Source organism: Cyprinus carpio, chromosome A8 (genome assembly GCF_018340385.1).
Source record: "Cyprinus carpio isolate SPL01 chromosome A8, ASM1834038v1, whole genome shotgun sequence".
In the NCBI taxonomy this organism is placed as follows: Eukaryota; Metazoa; Chordata; class Actinopteri; order Cypriniformes; family Cyprinidae; genus Cyprinus; species Cyprinus carpio.
Window position 1 is genome coordinate 6,549,662 of NC_056579.1, and position 15,064 is coordinate 6,564,725.

General features: G+C 37.4%; 1 protein-coding gene across 1 annotated transcript in view; it reads right to left on the bottom strand.

The window, feature by feature from the left end:
• Positions 1-440: 440 nt before the first annotated feature.
• LOC109050912 (fibrinogen C domain-containing protein 1-like) overlaps positions 441-15,064 on the bottom strand; it is a 94,241-nt gene continuing 79,617 nt past the window's right edge. The window contains exons 7-8 of the mRNA XM_042761811.1: positions 7,255-7,434; positions 441-1,092 (exon numbers count right to left, since the gene is read on the bottom strand). Coding sequence (XP_042617745.1) covers positions 830-1,092; positions 7,255-7,434 — 443 coding nt within the window. The 3' untranslated portion in view covers positions 441-829. The remainder of the gene's footprint in view (positions 1,093-7,254; positions 7,435-15,064) is intronic.

The following is a 15,064-nucleotide window of genomic DNA, read 5'->3' on the forward strand; positions in this document are numbered from 1 at the left end:
GTTCAGTTCTCAGATTTTCTCCGAGATTAAGCCTTAAAGCTCCGTCAATCCATTTCATTGTGATTTCAGGTGAATCTAAACCTACTGTGCATAAGATAAAATCTAACACTCTACAATCCGGGAGTAACACCAAAGGGTTATTGTGTTTTCTGAGAGACGTTTAGCTTCTCCATTGATAAACCTTCCACCGACTGACCTGTCAGAGTGAAAAATGCGTTTGTACTGCCGGCCCATCACTCTGAAAGCCACCACTGTGACACATATTCTCTTTGAGCATCTCTGGTGGTCAATAACATATTTACTCAACATGTGGGAAAATCTAGCTACCTCCCAGATATTACAGCAGGGCCTGGACACACCAACAGCAACCTTGTCATGTTTAACTATGAGTAACTGATTAAGCACTGAACGAAAAAAACATAGGACAAGCTGCCTCTCCGTTGGATGTCTGAAGAGTTAAAAGTCTTTATTTTTATGAAAAGCTACACGTTCTTGCTAAATTTCACAGCTACAGAAGTAATTTGTTTGTTTGTTTTTCATTTTTCTTTTTTTAGACAACAACTATCGATTTTTTTCATCAGTACATTTTTGACAATACCTGCAATGTTTCATAATAATATTCAGAGATGTGAACAATAGATCAAGAGAAAAACATCGGCCCATTAGCACAAACACTACAAGATGGCAGGAAAACAGGAATTGAAAGATGAATAGAAACAGAAACATGAGAAAGAGGTTGTCGCCGGAAAGTTCTTGCGTTTCCGCATTGAGTGTCTCTAACACCTACAGCCATCTTTGAGCTCTTCTAGTCTAGTTTTCTAGTCCTCACTCATTTATTCTCCTCCTTGGTTGGCCTAATCTTCATCTCGGTGAACTTCAGTGAATACTGCCAACCCGTCCAGGACGACCACTCAATGCCGTCGGCATACGAGGTGTGTTGGCCACGCAGGTATTGTCCGTTGAGGTTGGAGGTGTGGCAGTTGCGGTACCACCAGGCGCCGTGGTAGAAGGACGCGCAGTTATTCTCAGAGTGATCGTTGTCCTTGTCCTTAGTGGTGAATTTCATCCCATTGTGTTTAAGCAGCGAGTCGCCTGCAGCGTCGGATCAATGCATGATGGAAAGAAAGATTGAGAAAGACAAAGCAAGGGTGGAAGAGTGAGCATGTGAGAGACAGGGACGGCGAGAAAAAGAGACAGAAACAAAAGAACAAGTGAGTCACTCAACCGCAACGTCTTTGTTTATCCGTGTCATGGAAAGCTTAGATTACTGCAGTAAAACAGTACACAGTTTCAACAAAGAATAGAAATTTTGTTTCAAAACATAGTGAGCTACTTTGCTGTCTACAGTCTACATCGCAAGCATCATCCTAACTCAAATGGAACCTCAAAAAAAAAGCATGATTTGTATAAAAATACACAAATATTGGGTAAAAAAGTAATTTTTTATATATATGTATCATTTTCCCTCCTAAATTGATTGCAAAATATTTTTGTATTTTGCAATAGGGCTAAAAAAGAAAAACAAAGCAATACAATTCATAATCAAATGAACGAGTGAATGAAAGCAAACTAGTTTCTTTTGAACTTTATTGGTTTAAACAATCTTGTGCTTGAAACTATAGACAAAGTTATTTATTTATTTTTATAGTGTTATTAACACTGTTCAATGCTGTACTTCTTATCTTTTATCTTTATACAAGAGTCCTCAAAAATATTAAGCAGCACAACTGTTCCAACACTGATAATAATAAGAAATTTTGAGCACCAAATAATATTAGAATGCTTTGAATCACAAGAATAAATCACATTTTAAAATATGTTCAAATAGAAAACAAATAGTTGTTTCAAATTGTAATAATATTTCACAATGTTACTGTTAGCGCAAAAGGTTGTGGGTTCAATTCCCAGGGAACACACATACTGGTAAAAAAAAATAAAAAATGTATAGCCTGAATCCATTGTAAGTCACTTTGAATAAAAGCGTCTGCTAAATGCATAAATAAATAAATGAAAAAAAAATGAAAGAAAAAAAAAAAAAAAAAAAAAAATAATATATATATATATATATATATATATATATATATATATTATATATCATTCATGCATTTATATTTGCTTTTTACAACCTTCAATTCATAAAATCCAATTGTTTAGAATAGTGATGCTAAAACACTGCTTATGGGCTCATATATTGAGTAGCAAAACATTTCACAATCACCTTAGTATGTTTATAGCTGCATACTGAGATTGTGATGAGGAGAGAGAGACAGAAACTAAAGAGAGGAGCGTGTTAATGCGCTGCAGCTTATGTGCCCTTATTAAGCTCTGTGATGTATGTTTCAGGGACATAATGTTTCAGTGTGCAGCTAGGCTAATCTAATCCCAGTTTCCTGCCTCCATACCGCCCGGCTCCACTGGGCCTGGCCTTGCTGACAAGATCAGCCTTTTATTGCCAGCCTTGCAGTAAAACCCTTCTCCTGTCCTCTTCCTCTCACTCTAATTCTACTCTACAGCAACATGTATCGTGATAGCCATTTTATTGGGACAAAGGAGATCCAATTGATGCCGTTATGTCATATTGTAAAGTGTGTTACACATCATAAACTCGTTTCGGTTGCCTCATAGATTCATCATTGCGGTCTAGTAGATAACGAATCAGCAGAATGATGGTGGTGTAAAATGACAGGACCTGGACTGTGAAAGGAGAGCTAATGAAAAGATGTGGAGATGTTGCCTGCAGAAAAATGACACATGAGCTGGCTTTACCTGGTATTTAACATGTCTAAGATGGTCATTTATGGTCTTTGGTTGTCCCAAGCTGGTTTAAGATGTACTACTTGCTCTCTCTCTCTCTCTCTCTCTCTCTCTCTATGAGCTGGCTTTACCTGGTATTTCTCTCACTCACACACACACACACACACACACACACACACACACACACACACACACACAAAGTTATTTTGAAGAATATTGGTAACCAATTCTTCAAAAGATTTTCTTCAAAAGACTTTTAAGTTCCACAGAAGAAAGTAAGTCATACAGGTTTGGAACAACATGAGGGTGAGTAAATAATGACAGAATTTTCATTTTTGGGTTAAAAAAATGGCTTTTAGCTATTTATAGTCAGCAGGTCAAAGCTGGTTTAGATAATTAACTGGAGCATGTTGGTCAAGCTCATTAGAGCTGGTAGAACACCTTGGAACAGTAACAAGTTCCAAACTAACTATCATGGTCCAAAAGCCAAACAGAACTCCTTAAGCCGGTAAACTGTGCTCAGTTTAAACGAGGTTAAACTGGTTTAAGTCGGTTGAAAAATGCCCCAAACCACTCGAAGAAACATCAAAACAGACCAGTCTAATGCACTTTGGAGACTAGCTTACCTTCTTAGACTGGTTTAATTTTTTTTTTAATTCTGTCATCTAATGAAATCAAAATTCACTTATAGTCATTATCTCGTCAAAGTTGGTGTAGATGGTTAACTGAACCATGTTGGTCAAGCTGGTTAGAGCTTGTAGAACATATTGGAGTAGTAACATGTTCTAAACTAGCTATCATGTTACAAAAAAAAAAACATAAAAAAAAATTAACCTCACGCTGGTACAATGTTGTCAGCTTAAACCAGTTGGCTTAGCTGGTCAGCCAACTGAAAAATGGCCAAACTACTCGAAAACCAAAACAGACCAGCCTAATGAGCTCTGGAAACTATAGCTAGCCAGCTCAGGCTGGTTTAAAAACATTATTTCAGCAGGAAAAGCTGCTTGAAGGATATCTTTTACTCTCTCTCTCTCTCTCTCTCTCTCTCTCTCTCTCTCTCTCTATATATATATATATGAACAAATCTTAACAACCTGTGTCTGCAATAGTAATATGTTGTAATATTGTGTTACATTTCAAAGAACACCCAATCAAACAACACTGAAAAAAACAAAACAATTCACTTGCTAGAATGAGATGATTAATCATTGCAGTAAATTGCAGATTCTGTGCAAAACAGACCTCACAATTTGTGCACCTGAGGGGGTGTGTAGCTTGTGTCAGCATGAAGGTGCATCTCAGACTTTTATGAAATGTCTTGAGACAGACCACCACAGGAGGGCGATACGAGTCATTAGCTATGCGCATGAATGCATAATCACATTAATGCCGAAAAACACTGCAACATCAGAGAGAAATTATACACTCCTCTACTTGGACAAGCATTGTTACAAAATAATCAAACGCTCACATGCAATTTCGCTTCTTACTTTGGCCTCACTAATGGTAGTGAAAACATTTCTGTGTGCTTGCAAAACTGTCATTAGTTCGCTTTGAAGTTGATACTGTATTAGCACTCAAAGTGTTTACAGAGATCAGGGCATCATGGGTATAAAAACTCATCTCAGGTAATTATATCTTCCCAGAGAACCCTGCTGTGGCTGAGCGCTCTTTCTCTACGCTATCGTAAAGGCCTTTCATTAAACAGATCAGCATTAAAGACGGCATGCTTGTGCACTGAAAGTTATGATATGAAAATTCTAGCATGCAAGAAAGGGGTGTGTGAGGCACACATTTACACCAAAAGATCTTCTTTTTATCTCAGTTGCAAAAAACATCACAGTTATGCATGAAAAATAGAAGATTCTGGGGTATGGCTCATCAAAATCTCCACAGGGATGCACTGTCTTACTGAAATAATGTCATATCAAATCGGTACTTCAGCATCAACACACAATCGCTAAAACACTTTCTGACAGCTGCTCTGCACAGTTGAGACGTCTGCTGAAGAAGTCACTTGGATGCTTTAATGGCCCGGATGAATGAGATTGTCTTCAATTGTCTGAGGAGAGACGTGCTATTTGTCTGACAAACCGTTATTAAAGGTGTCAAGGACATCTCACAATGTTGCCCTCTAGGAGCCACAGTTTGGCCAGCGAAGTGTCTTTTGATCTTTATTTCTTTTGTTTCTCAGCTGCTGTTTTGTTCCACATTACTGCCAACTCTTTAATTTCATTGTGCTAAAACATTCAATCTCTGTTCATCTCTCTCAGCATTTCATTCAAGACTAAGTTTCATACTTGAGCAAGCACAGCTCAGACGAAAAATCTAAATGTGATTTTAATGCTTATGGTCAGTCCAACCTACCATTCCTGTACACATTAATACGACCCCGCCTTCCTTTTAATCCAGACAGCGGTGTAAGAGTCCAAACAAGATGTAATTGATAAGATTGGGAATCAATGTAGCATGACTCCTCCAGCGGGGGATGTTTAAAAGATAGCCTCGCTAATTAGAAGCGTGAATGCAGTATTCTCCTTTTGATTTATGTTAATAGGAGTGTTTGTTTATGTCTCCCACATTAAGCCGAGTGTCTGCTTTATTGGAATGCCATAGATGTATTCTACGGCTTCATTATCCCTGCCCTTTCTGGCACACGGCGAAGGTCATGCCCGCGTACGGCCCCAACGAGGAGGGCAGTGCTCGGGGAGAAACACCTTAAAATAATAGAGAGCAGGACCCAATTAATGTTAAAAAGAGGCCCCGGCGACAGTGCAGGTGAAGCAGGGAGAATTGCTCATCACTTCGCCTCGGTGCAAGCGATAACCTGCGGCCCCTGTTGCTTTGCGTGCCCCAGGAATATATCTGAACGCCACTGACAACAGGGCAGGAAACGTTAAATTAGTCTTGTGATTCTCATCATAGTTTCTATTCTGGGCTGATCTTTTTTGTTTTGCTGGGTGCAATTCAGGCCACTAAGTTTGGATTTCCACTCTGTGCTTAACTTGGGCTTGTTTTGAACACAAAAACTTTGCTAACACACAAACACACACATATATACTTATACATGTGACCCCATGCTGGCAAAATTAGTCAGAATGTGCACAGGCTAATTAATTGGGGGAAAAATCGGATGTGTAACATAACATTAGATCCGTGCATTATAGTAGGTCTTACTACATAGGCTGTCTGTCTCAATGTTAATCCAACAATTAAAGAAAAAAGGGAATCACTAGCTGCTCTAGACTGAACAACTTTATTTGTAATGAATACACTAAAGACTATGTTTATTTGCATCTTTGTTCATATGTTTTAATAACAAAGAATAAAATAAAAAATAACTATATTACGATTAATTTAGTAATTATAATTAATAAAAGAACTGGAGGAAAAGTTGCATCAGTACCAATTCTACTGATGTCTGATGAGTTTTTTTCCCCATAATATTTAACCATTGACTATAATCATTCACCATTACAGTATAACTGAGAGCTATCAATTTGAATATTTATTAGACTTTAAAAAATAACAACTAATTTAAGTGAACTTAAAACAATCTCCACACACTCTCAGAATAAAAGGTACAAAAGCTGTCACAGTTTTTAAAAGGCACACCTTTGTACCTAATGAGTTCATATTGGAACCTTAAAGATACATATAAGTACCTAAAGTGTACATTTTGGTACCTAAAAGTGTACCTTTTGAAAAGGTACCGCCCCAGTGACAGCTTTTGTACTTTTTTTCTAAAAGTGCATAAACCCATTGTAATAAATGTCATATTTACCTGTGCCCTTCAGCAAGTATAAATATTCAGAAATTGAATAAAGTTTTCAAACACTAAATTCTAAATTAAATATAGATGAATCCTTAAAGCTACAAAAGTTATTGATTTCCTCTTTTTTCTTTTATTCTTTGATTTGAAGCTACAAAAGTTATTGATTTCCTCTTTTTTCTTTTAGCTTTCAGAGCTGCCGCTGCTGAACATGACGCAGATTCGGACACGCATCAATTTCTCACAAACTCTGACTCAAAATTTTCTGACTCAAATAACATGCATGCTCTTAATGGCCTTTTAATCAATTATTTTTGCTTGTGAAATAACATATTACTTTTACTTGACATTAATTTTCATCATAAATCTTTAGCAAACTGGTCTATTTCTAGATAAAAAAAAAAAAAAAAACCTTTTTGTAATGAAACTGGACACAATAAATGTCTAAAGTGGAAATGGTCTAAAGTGGACGTTCTTGGCCAGAATAATCTGTCAAAAGTCTTGAGGCTCCCCATTAAACCTGACATGAACTTTGGCTCCAGACATCAATGCAGGTTCACGATTGAATTCCTGTTGTGCAGGATGTCTTAAGAATACAGAGCTTTAAAAGCAGGACACTATGACCTATGACTTCCTGCGAGACCTCTACCTTTGCAATAAATGCAATCGTTTTTGGCTCCACACTGCAGGAACTCTCAGTAAAAGGCAGAATAATGTGTATAGCATACCTGCTGTGCCAGAGTAGTCTGCGATGCTCAGTGGGTAGCCATCCTCATCGGGGTCAACAGAGAACAAACCCACTCCAAAAGAACCATACTTTGCAAAGGAGGTACTGTTCTCGAAGTCCTCCAGGTCAATCCTCAGCTCATAGTTGGCTTGAATGGTAAGTGCATGGATTCGTTTCATGCCTGAAAAAAAAAAGAGATATAGATGAAGTTAATAGAATGATGTGCAGATGAGATTGATAGAAGGCGGAAAGAGTGTTTGGGCAATCAGCTTCTGCTACAGACATTAATGAAACCTCAAATCATGTAAATTACTGAGGAGAGGTGTGCCAGCAACATGCTAAAAACACTCAAAACCCCTTAGCAACGACATAGCTATACCCTTGCAACCACTCAATTAAAATAAAATAAAATAAAAATGTATTTAGACAGTAATATATTTTTATCAGTAATATATATATATATATATATATATATATATATATATATATATATATATATATATATATATATATATAAGCACTATAAGATATATGTACATACATACACACATCAATCATACGTGTATGTATGTACATATAACTTATAGTGCTTTTATATAAATAAACTTATGTGAACAAAATTAAAATTCAGTTCTGCGGAAAAAATAAGCACACCCCGACTTTTCCCACAACACTTAATAAAAACTTTTTTCCCCATTATATTACAGTAGATTATACAAGTTAACTCATTTGTTTTTCAATGTTAAAAGAAATCAGTTGAAAAACAGAAAGAGTACTGGTACTTTTCTATCTGTTAAGTTTACTGACATTTCCTATAATGCTAAAACACACACAATTCATTGTGCAATCCATAATATGGGTAAACCACCAGTGAAAAATCAACATGAAAAATATGATAAAATATCAATACACTACAATTCCCACATATTACCATTGGGCTCTATTTTAACAGACTTTTCTTGGAGTGTTGAGTGCTCTTAAAAGTGTGAAATGTATTTATTTTTCCATATATATTTTCCCTGCCTTCATAGTTCAGAATAGTCTTGATACTAGTGAAACCATCAACCAATCATAAATTTTCCCCCACCTGTGACTGAGCTTTTTGTTTTCAAACTTCTTTTTCTAAAATGAAAAGAACTAGCAGTGAACTTTAAGGTTCCACAGTACCATTCATATCAAAGTTTTATGGGAACCAATGCAACAGTGTGCTTCTGAATCTTTTCTCTCCGAGGGGCAGGCCTGCTAGAGACATAACGTCTCTTTCTTAGCTTACACCGGCTTGAAGGATTCTGGTCTACTTCCTGAAGTCAATATCTCAACGGGAGACCCAGAATCTAGTAAGTTCTGCTCTTAATATTCCACCCAGTTTTCACAGAGAGGAGGAGAAGCGACTGACAGGAAACTAATGTGCTTACCTACAAATGAATTCCCTTTGTAGCCCGTTCACTGGCATGTGCGTTGCACACCCAGGACAGAAAATCAATCCAGCAGAGTTTTGCTAGGTCTAATCATAGCTGGCTGCTGGTCTTCAGCTGTTGTGAACTGCAGCGCATGTTTGGGTAGGGTGTTAAGTGAATAAACTTTAACTGCATGTGGCCATATTTGCTCAACAGAATGTGTTGCTTAAAAAGCATCATACTGTGCCTGACAGATGTTCAACAGACATTAGATATTAAAAAAAAGAGCTACGGGTTTTAACAATTATTAACATAAGCACTGACACTGAGATATTGTTTTAAAGTCAACGTGAAGCCATTTACAACCCATTTAATTTGCATAACTGACGACTTTCAGAATGAAACCAGATATTCAGAGAGAAGAAATGTAGGATGGGCCTTGGTTTTACTTATCAGGAATTGACTGGATACCGAAAATTTGCCATTATGTTTCAAAAAGCATCAGGTGGGAAGGGTAGTGGTTGAAAAGCAAGAGGAATTAATGATGTCATCCAAAAGTAAGTTGTCAAAACACTGTATAACAGACTCTTTAAATCAAAACATAATTTTTTAAATAAATACACAAGACATACCTAAATTAGCTTTTATTGTTATCTTTTCAGTTTTTATTTGAATTTTAGTTTAGGTTTTCATTTATTTTTTATGTGATTTTGTCATTTTTATTAGCGTTTTATTTAGCTTTAATTTATTTTTATTTCAGTTTTAGTTTTAGTAATTTTAGTACTTCAACTAAGACTTATACATACATATATAAACACACACACACACACACACACACACACACACACACACACACACACACACACACACACACACACACACACACACACACACACAACATAAGGGACAAAAGTATTGGGACACCTGACCATTACACCAACAGGTACTTAAAGACACTGCATTCTAAATACATAGACATTAATATTGCTGCTATAACAGCTTCCATTCTTCTGGGAAGGCTTTCTACAAGATTTTGGAGTGTCTCTGTGGGAATTTTTGCCCATTCATCCAGTAGAGCATTTGTGAGGTGTGACTCACAATCTCCGTTCAGTTCATCCCAAAGGTGTTGATGGAGATAAGCAGACCAGTTAGGTTCATTCACACCAAACTCATCCAACCATGTCTTTACAGAGAACAGAGAAGTTTCACAAAGAAGTGTTTTTAGTCACCCCAAAAAAGGTTTACACTGCTCCAGAGTCTGGTGCTTTACAACACGCCTTCCGACGTTTAGAATTGTACTTGGTGATGTGAGGCTTGCATGCAGCTGCTTGGCCATGGAAATCCATTTCATGAAGCTCCCGCTACACCGTTTTGTGCTGAAATTAATGCCAGTGGAATCTTGGAACTTCAGCTACACAATCAGCAGAGCTTTTTTTGGGCGAATTTTATGCAACATGCGTCTCAGCAATAGGTAACCCAACTCTGTGACTTTATGCATTTCCCACTTTGTGGCTAAGTTGCTGCTGTTCCTAAAAGCTTCCACTTTCAAATATCACTTACAGCTGACCGTGGAATATTTAGCAGGGATCAAATTTCACAAACTGACTTATTGCAAAGACATCCTATCACAAGTACCATGTTTGAATTCAAACTCTTCAGAACGACTCATTTTTTCAGAAATGTTTGTAAATGCAGACTGCATGGCTAGGTGCTTGATTTTATACACCTGTGGCAATGGGTCTGATTGAAACACCTGAATTCAATAATTAAGGGGTATGTCCCAATATACAGTATATATAATTTTAAATGACCACCCTTTTTCTGTCCCTGAATTGTCTATTTTTGGCTCCTACACCTTTGAGAAACACCCCTTGGCATGTGAAATGTGCCTCACACTTTGAGAATCTAAAGTTACACGATAGCCCGGGTGAGAAGCAGCAGGCTATCTGCCTCCCTCCGGTCCTACAGAATAGACTAACATTTGTTCAAATGATATTGCCATAATGACAGAGATGGTTATGATGGCTGTGAATGGAGGGAGACTGGTGTGGTGCCATTCCAGCGGCAGCCGAGCGCATCATCAGGCTCTATTAAGCACCAACACCCTTCTAATGGTCTCCGCGCTGACTAAATGGATAAGCCATTTGCACTCGAAGGTCATTTCTGTTTCGACCCAGGGACCCAGAAATGTTACACGGTGGTGCAATATATCAGAGCAGCCGTGTTAAAGACAGAAGGCTGGCTGTGCTGTTCTTCATGTAAAAGCTAATGTGCGTATGATTATCTTCACCTGGTCGGGGATTCAAACGGCTCCAGATAACCTGATACGAGACCCAACTTTTTAGTGCTTAGACAACATTTTTGGCCCATCAAGGCCATGGAAATGAAATGATGAAAGATTGAGGGGCTTGTGTTTGATTTTGTTATGTGGAGATCCGATATATATATGCTGCTCCAGCGGAGTCCACACAACAAAATCAAAAAAGCATTAATATATATATATATATATATATATATATATATATATATATATATATATATATATATATATATATATATATATATATATATATATATATATATATATATATACACACACACACATACAGTGGCACTGTGTTAAGTTGCCAATAGATGTCCAATATAAAATCTGTTTCCTGAAGAAATCCATTGAGAATGACTGCTGTAAATTATATGTATGAGTTGGATATGGAGGCAATAACATTTCAGGGTGACTTCATATAGCTGCCAGTGCTGTTGACACAAAGCCGGTTTGATCTGTTTTTGGGAAGCCATTGATCACTCCCAAAACTGCTGTCTGAAAGCCCTGCAGGGAGGAGCTGCTCCACAACAGATCTGACATTCGTCTGAGTCCACACAACAAAATCAAACACAAGCCCCCCTCGACCTTTCATCATTTCATTTCCACGGCCTTGATGGGCAAACAATTTTGTCTAAGCACCAAATATCTACTATATTGCGATAAAATAGCTTTTTTTTAATTGTTGAAATATGAACAGAAAAACAGTTCTCTTGCATTTACAAAAGGTCCCTGGGGAAAAAATTATGCTTTTATATGTGAAAGAAAAATAAATAAATAAACAAATGCTGCTAACATCCTGTTAGATATACTGTATGTGTGGACCAACAAAAATATCCCAGGGACTTTACATACACCAAAAGCAAAAATTTTAATTCTTGCTACACAAATTACCAAAAAGAGGTTAGAATGACAAAAAAAAAAAAAAAAAAAAATGAAGCATTCAAATTAAGTTTCTAAAACGATGCACTTGTCACATGTTTATCAGTTAACAACATCATTTTATTCTTTTTGTATTGTCTATAAAACACAGCTTAATATTTTTTACTGAAAGTCAAATTTGGGAGAATGTCTTTTGGCTATTGGAATGAAAATTTACATATCTTCAGGCATAAAATTTAACATGCTCTGACATCAAACGGAAATCTCTGAAATGTAAGTACCGTAGTTATGTTTAAACTGTGGGTTTCCTCTAAATTTACATAATTACATTCAGGCCTTTAATTAAATCTCAAGAGACTCACTCAACCCAAGTAACAATAATTTCTTAGAGATATATCAACTAGTGAACATGTTGCCCTGAATTAGTATGAAGTACTTAGGTGCAGAAGGTAGTAATTAATCAATTGTTCTGTGAAAGCTACTTTAAAGTGCTGTTTAACTTTAAAAGGCTTCATGTCGGGCTTGAATGACTAAATGAAACAGTCAGTATTAAAGGGTAAGTTCACCCAAAATGAAAATCCTGTTATCATTTACTCACCCTCATGTCATTTTAAACTGTATAACCTTATTTCTTCAGTGAAACACAAAAGATGTTAGACAGAATGTCCAAGCTTCTATTTTCCATACATGAATCGATCTATCAGCCCTATAAACCTTAAAACCTCAAGTCTTTTAAATGTTTTTTTCCTCAAAATGTTCTATCTATATAAACAGATATACTATTTATCCAACCATCCATCTACCCATCCATTCATGAGGCCTATAAACCAAGTGTATTTTGACAATCTGTAAAATCCATCCAACCAACCAGTCAGCTGGAGTGCCCATGAACTCCAGTAGAGGGCACTCCACTCAGGAATCTTGCATTTGGTGTCTGAACTCCATTTCCCATAATCCCGTGCCTAGGGCTAATCACCGCCAGGTGTTCCCCATTACCACTCCCCTATGTATACTGTGTTTGGACTCTCAGTTATTGCGAAGTCTTGTTTAGCCCAGTCTGACATTTCTGAGCGCTTTCCCTGTGTTTGTTCCTGCTGTGTATTATCTTGGATTGTTTGTACCGCCTATGATTCTCTGCCGCCTGCCCCTTTGACCATTGCACTTGTTTTTCGACTCTGTTTATGCTGATTGCTGCCTGCCCCGACCTCTGCCTGGAATATGTCTATGTCTATGGATTATCTGTGTTATCCCTGACACTGGTGATTGATCTCGTCTGTTTCTGACCGTGATTAATAAAAGCTCCAAATGGATCTGCTCGCCTTTGACTCCTTGTTACACTTACATTTAAACTCAATTTCTGCACCTGTTTGAATGGAATTGGAATTTAAAAGGCATTCTCAATTTTGTATAGTGCATGACCTTTTTTGCATCTAAATGGTAAAATTACTTGTTGATTCACTGCTGGACTCAGAGCTTCATAATTCGACATTTCAATTCTTCTGAGGCCTCTTTAAAGGAAGCACAATTTGTGTTTCAATTAGATCTAAAGAGAGGCACTTGGTAGGATGTGAGGCAATGGTAAAAACGGAGGCCCTCTTGCTGAGCAGTGCCAGCAGAGGACAGATTTCTTTCTGACAGGCCAAAAGCTGTGCTCATTTTCTCCCCATGCAACCATCCTCTGCTATTAATTTTTAATCAAGCTGCTCCATCTGCGTTTCAGCAAAGACTCTGCTGCTCCCCGTGACCGTTCTATGAGATGCGTCTCGCATGGCTGTTCCCTGCACCCTGTCAGACAAAAGTGAGACATTCGAGAAATGAAGCAAAGAGATTTGAGTTCAGGGCAGGGGTTTCCACTCTCACAAGCACACAAATTCGCACATGTGATTGCGCCCCGAGGTCACAGCATACAAGGCTTTGAACACCTGCCAGCAGAGTGACACAGCATTCGGCGCATCTTCAGTCCTCCGCAGGATGAATCATCACACCTAACGTGCCCGTCCCTTCCCAGCGAGCCGCATCAAAGTTGTTGTTCACAGGTGGGTGCTGTCGACCACACCGATATCGATTTTGCTAATTTTCCAAAGCCTGTCTACAAGTCTCTGTGAAATCCATTTTTGGGCCTTGAGCTCAATTATATGCAAATCAAGAAAGAGGGATCTAATTACACCTGATGCAGCTCTTGTTTACATATTCAGAACAGAAAAAAAGCATCTCTTGTCATCTGCAGGAACCTCCAGAGGGATTCTGGAGAAATATGCAATGACCCTTCCACTGTCAGATACAAGATCAGAGCATTAACTAAGGGACTCAATAAAGTACTGAAGTGCAGTGTTTTGGAAACAGCTGAGGTAAAATGGACAAGGTGTAAAACCTAGAGCAGAACAGCTGTTCATATGTTATTGAAAACACATCTGTAAGTACACTTCACATCAATGCAGTTGTTTCAGCGCAATTAAAAGAGCATATGGAGACCTGCCCCCAGAGACTGGAATGAACACAGTGTTTCTTGCAACTTGCTGAACACACAGAAGCTACAGAACAGGAAGACCTGCTTTCATATAATTGGCCGTTCACACATTTCTGACCAATCCAAATAAAGATGCTGATAACGAGCTCTGTGACATTAAAGAAGGGTAATTATCTATGACTGCTGATAATGCGATACACCATTGTGCATTTAATTTCAATGATTTCTCATTACAGAATACATAAAAGCACAAATCCAATGTTATTCTGGTTAAGTGTTGCTTAAAATGCCAATTCTGTCCCTTAAATAAAATGTTAGCAATTTTTATTAATTTAATTAATTAATTTTCTTTAATTCATTTTATACAATAGTCCATTAACTAAGAAGTTATTATTAAGTAACTTAACTTTAAGAAACAATATTGCCAGTTATTTTGTCTATTTTTACTACACAAACAAAAATAATTCCAGAAAAGCTTCATAGTGGTGTTCCTAAATAAATCAGTCACTTGTTTTGTTTCTGACTAAATCGGTGTGTTTGAACAAATCGGCTCTGTGAATGACTCACTGATTCGCTCACTTTTTTTTTTTTTTAACCAATCCGCTGTATGAAATAACTCACTCAAAAACAGCCACTTGGCCTTTCTTGAATGAATCAATGTTTTTGAATGAATGGTTTGAGCCACTTGTTTTGTCCTAAATGAATCAGTGGGTTTGAACAAATCGGCTGTGTGAATGTTTCAATC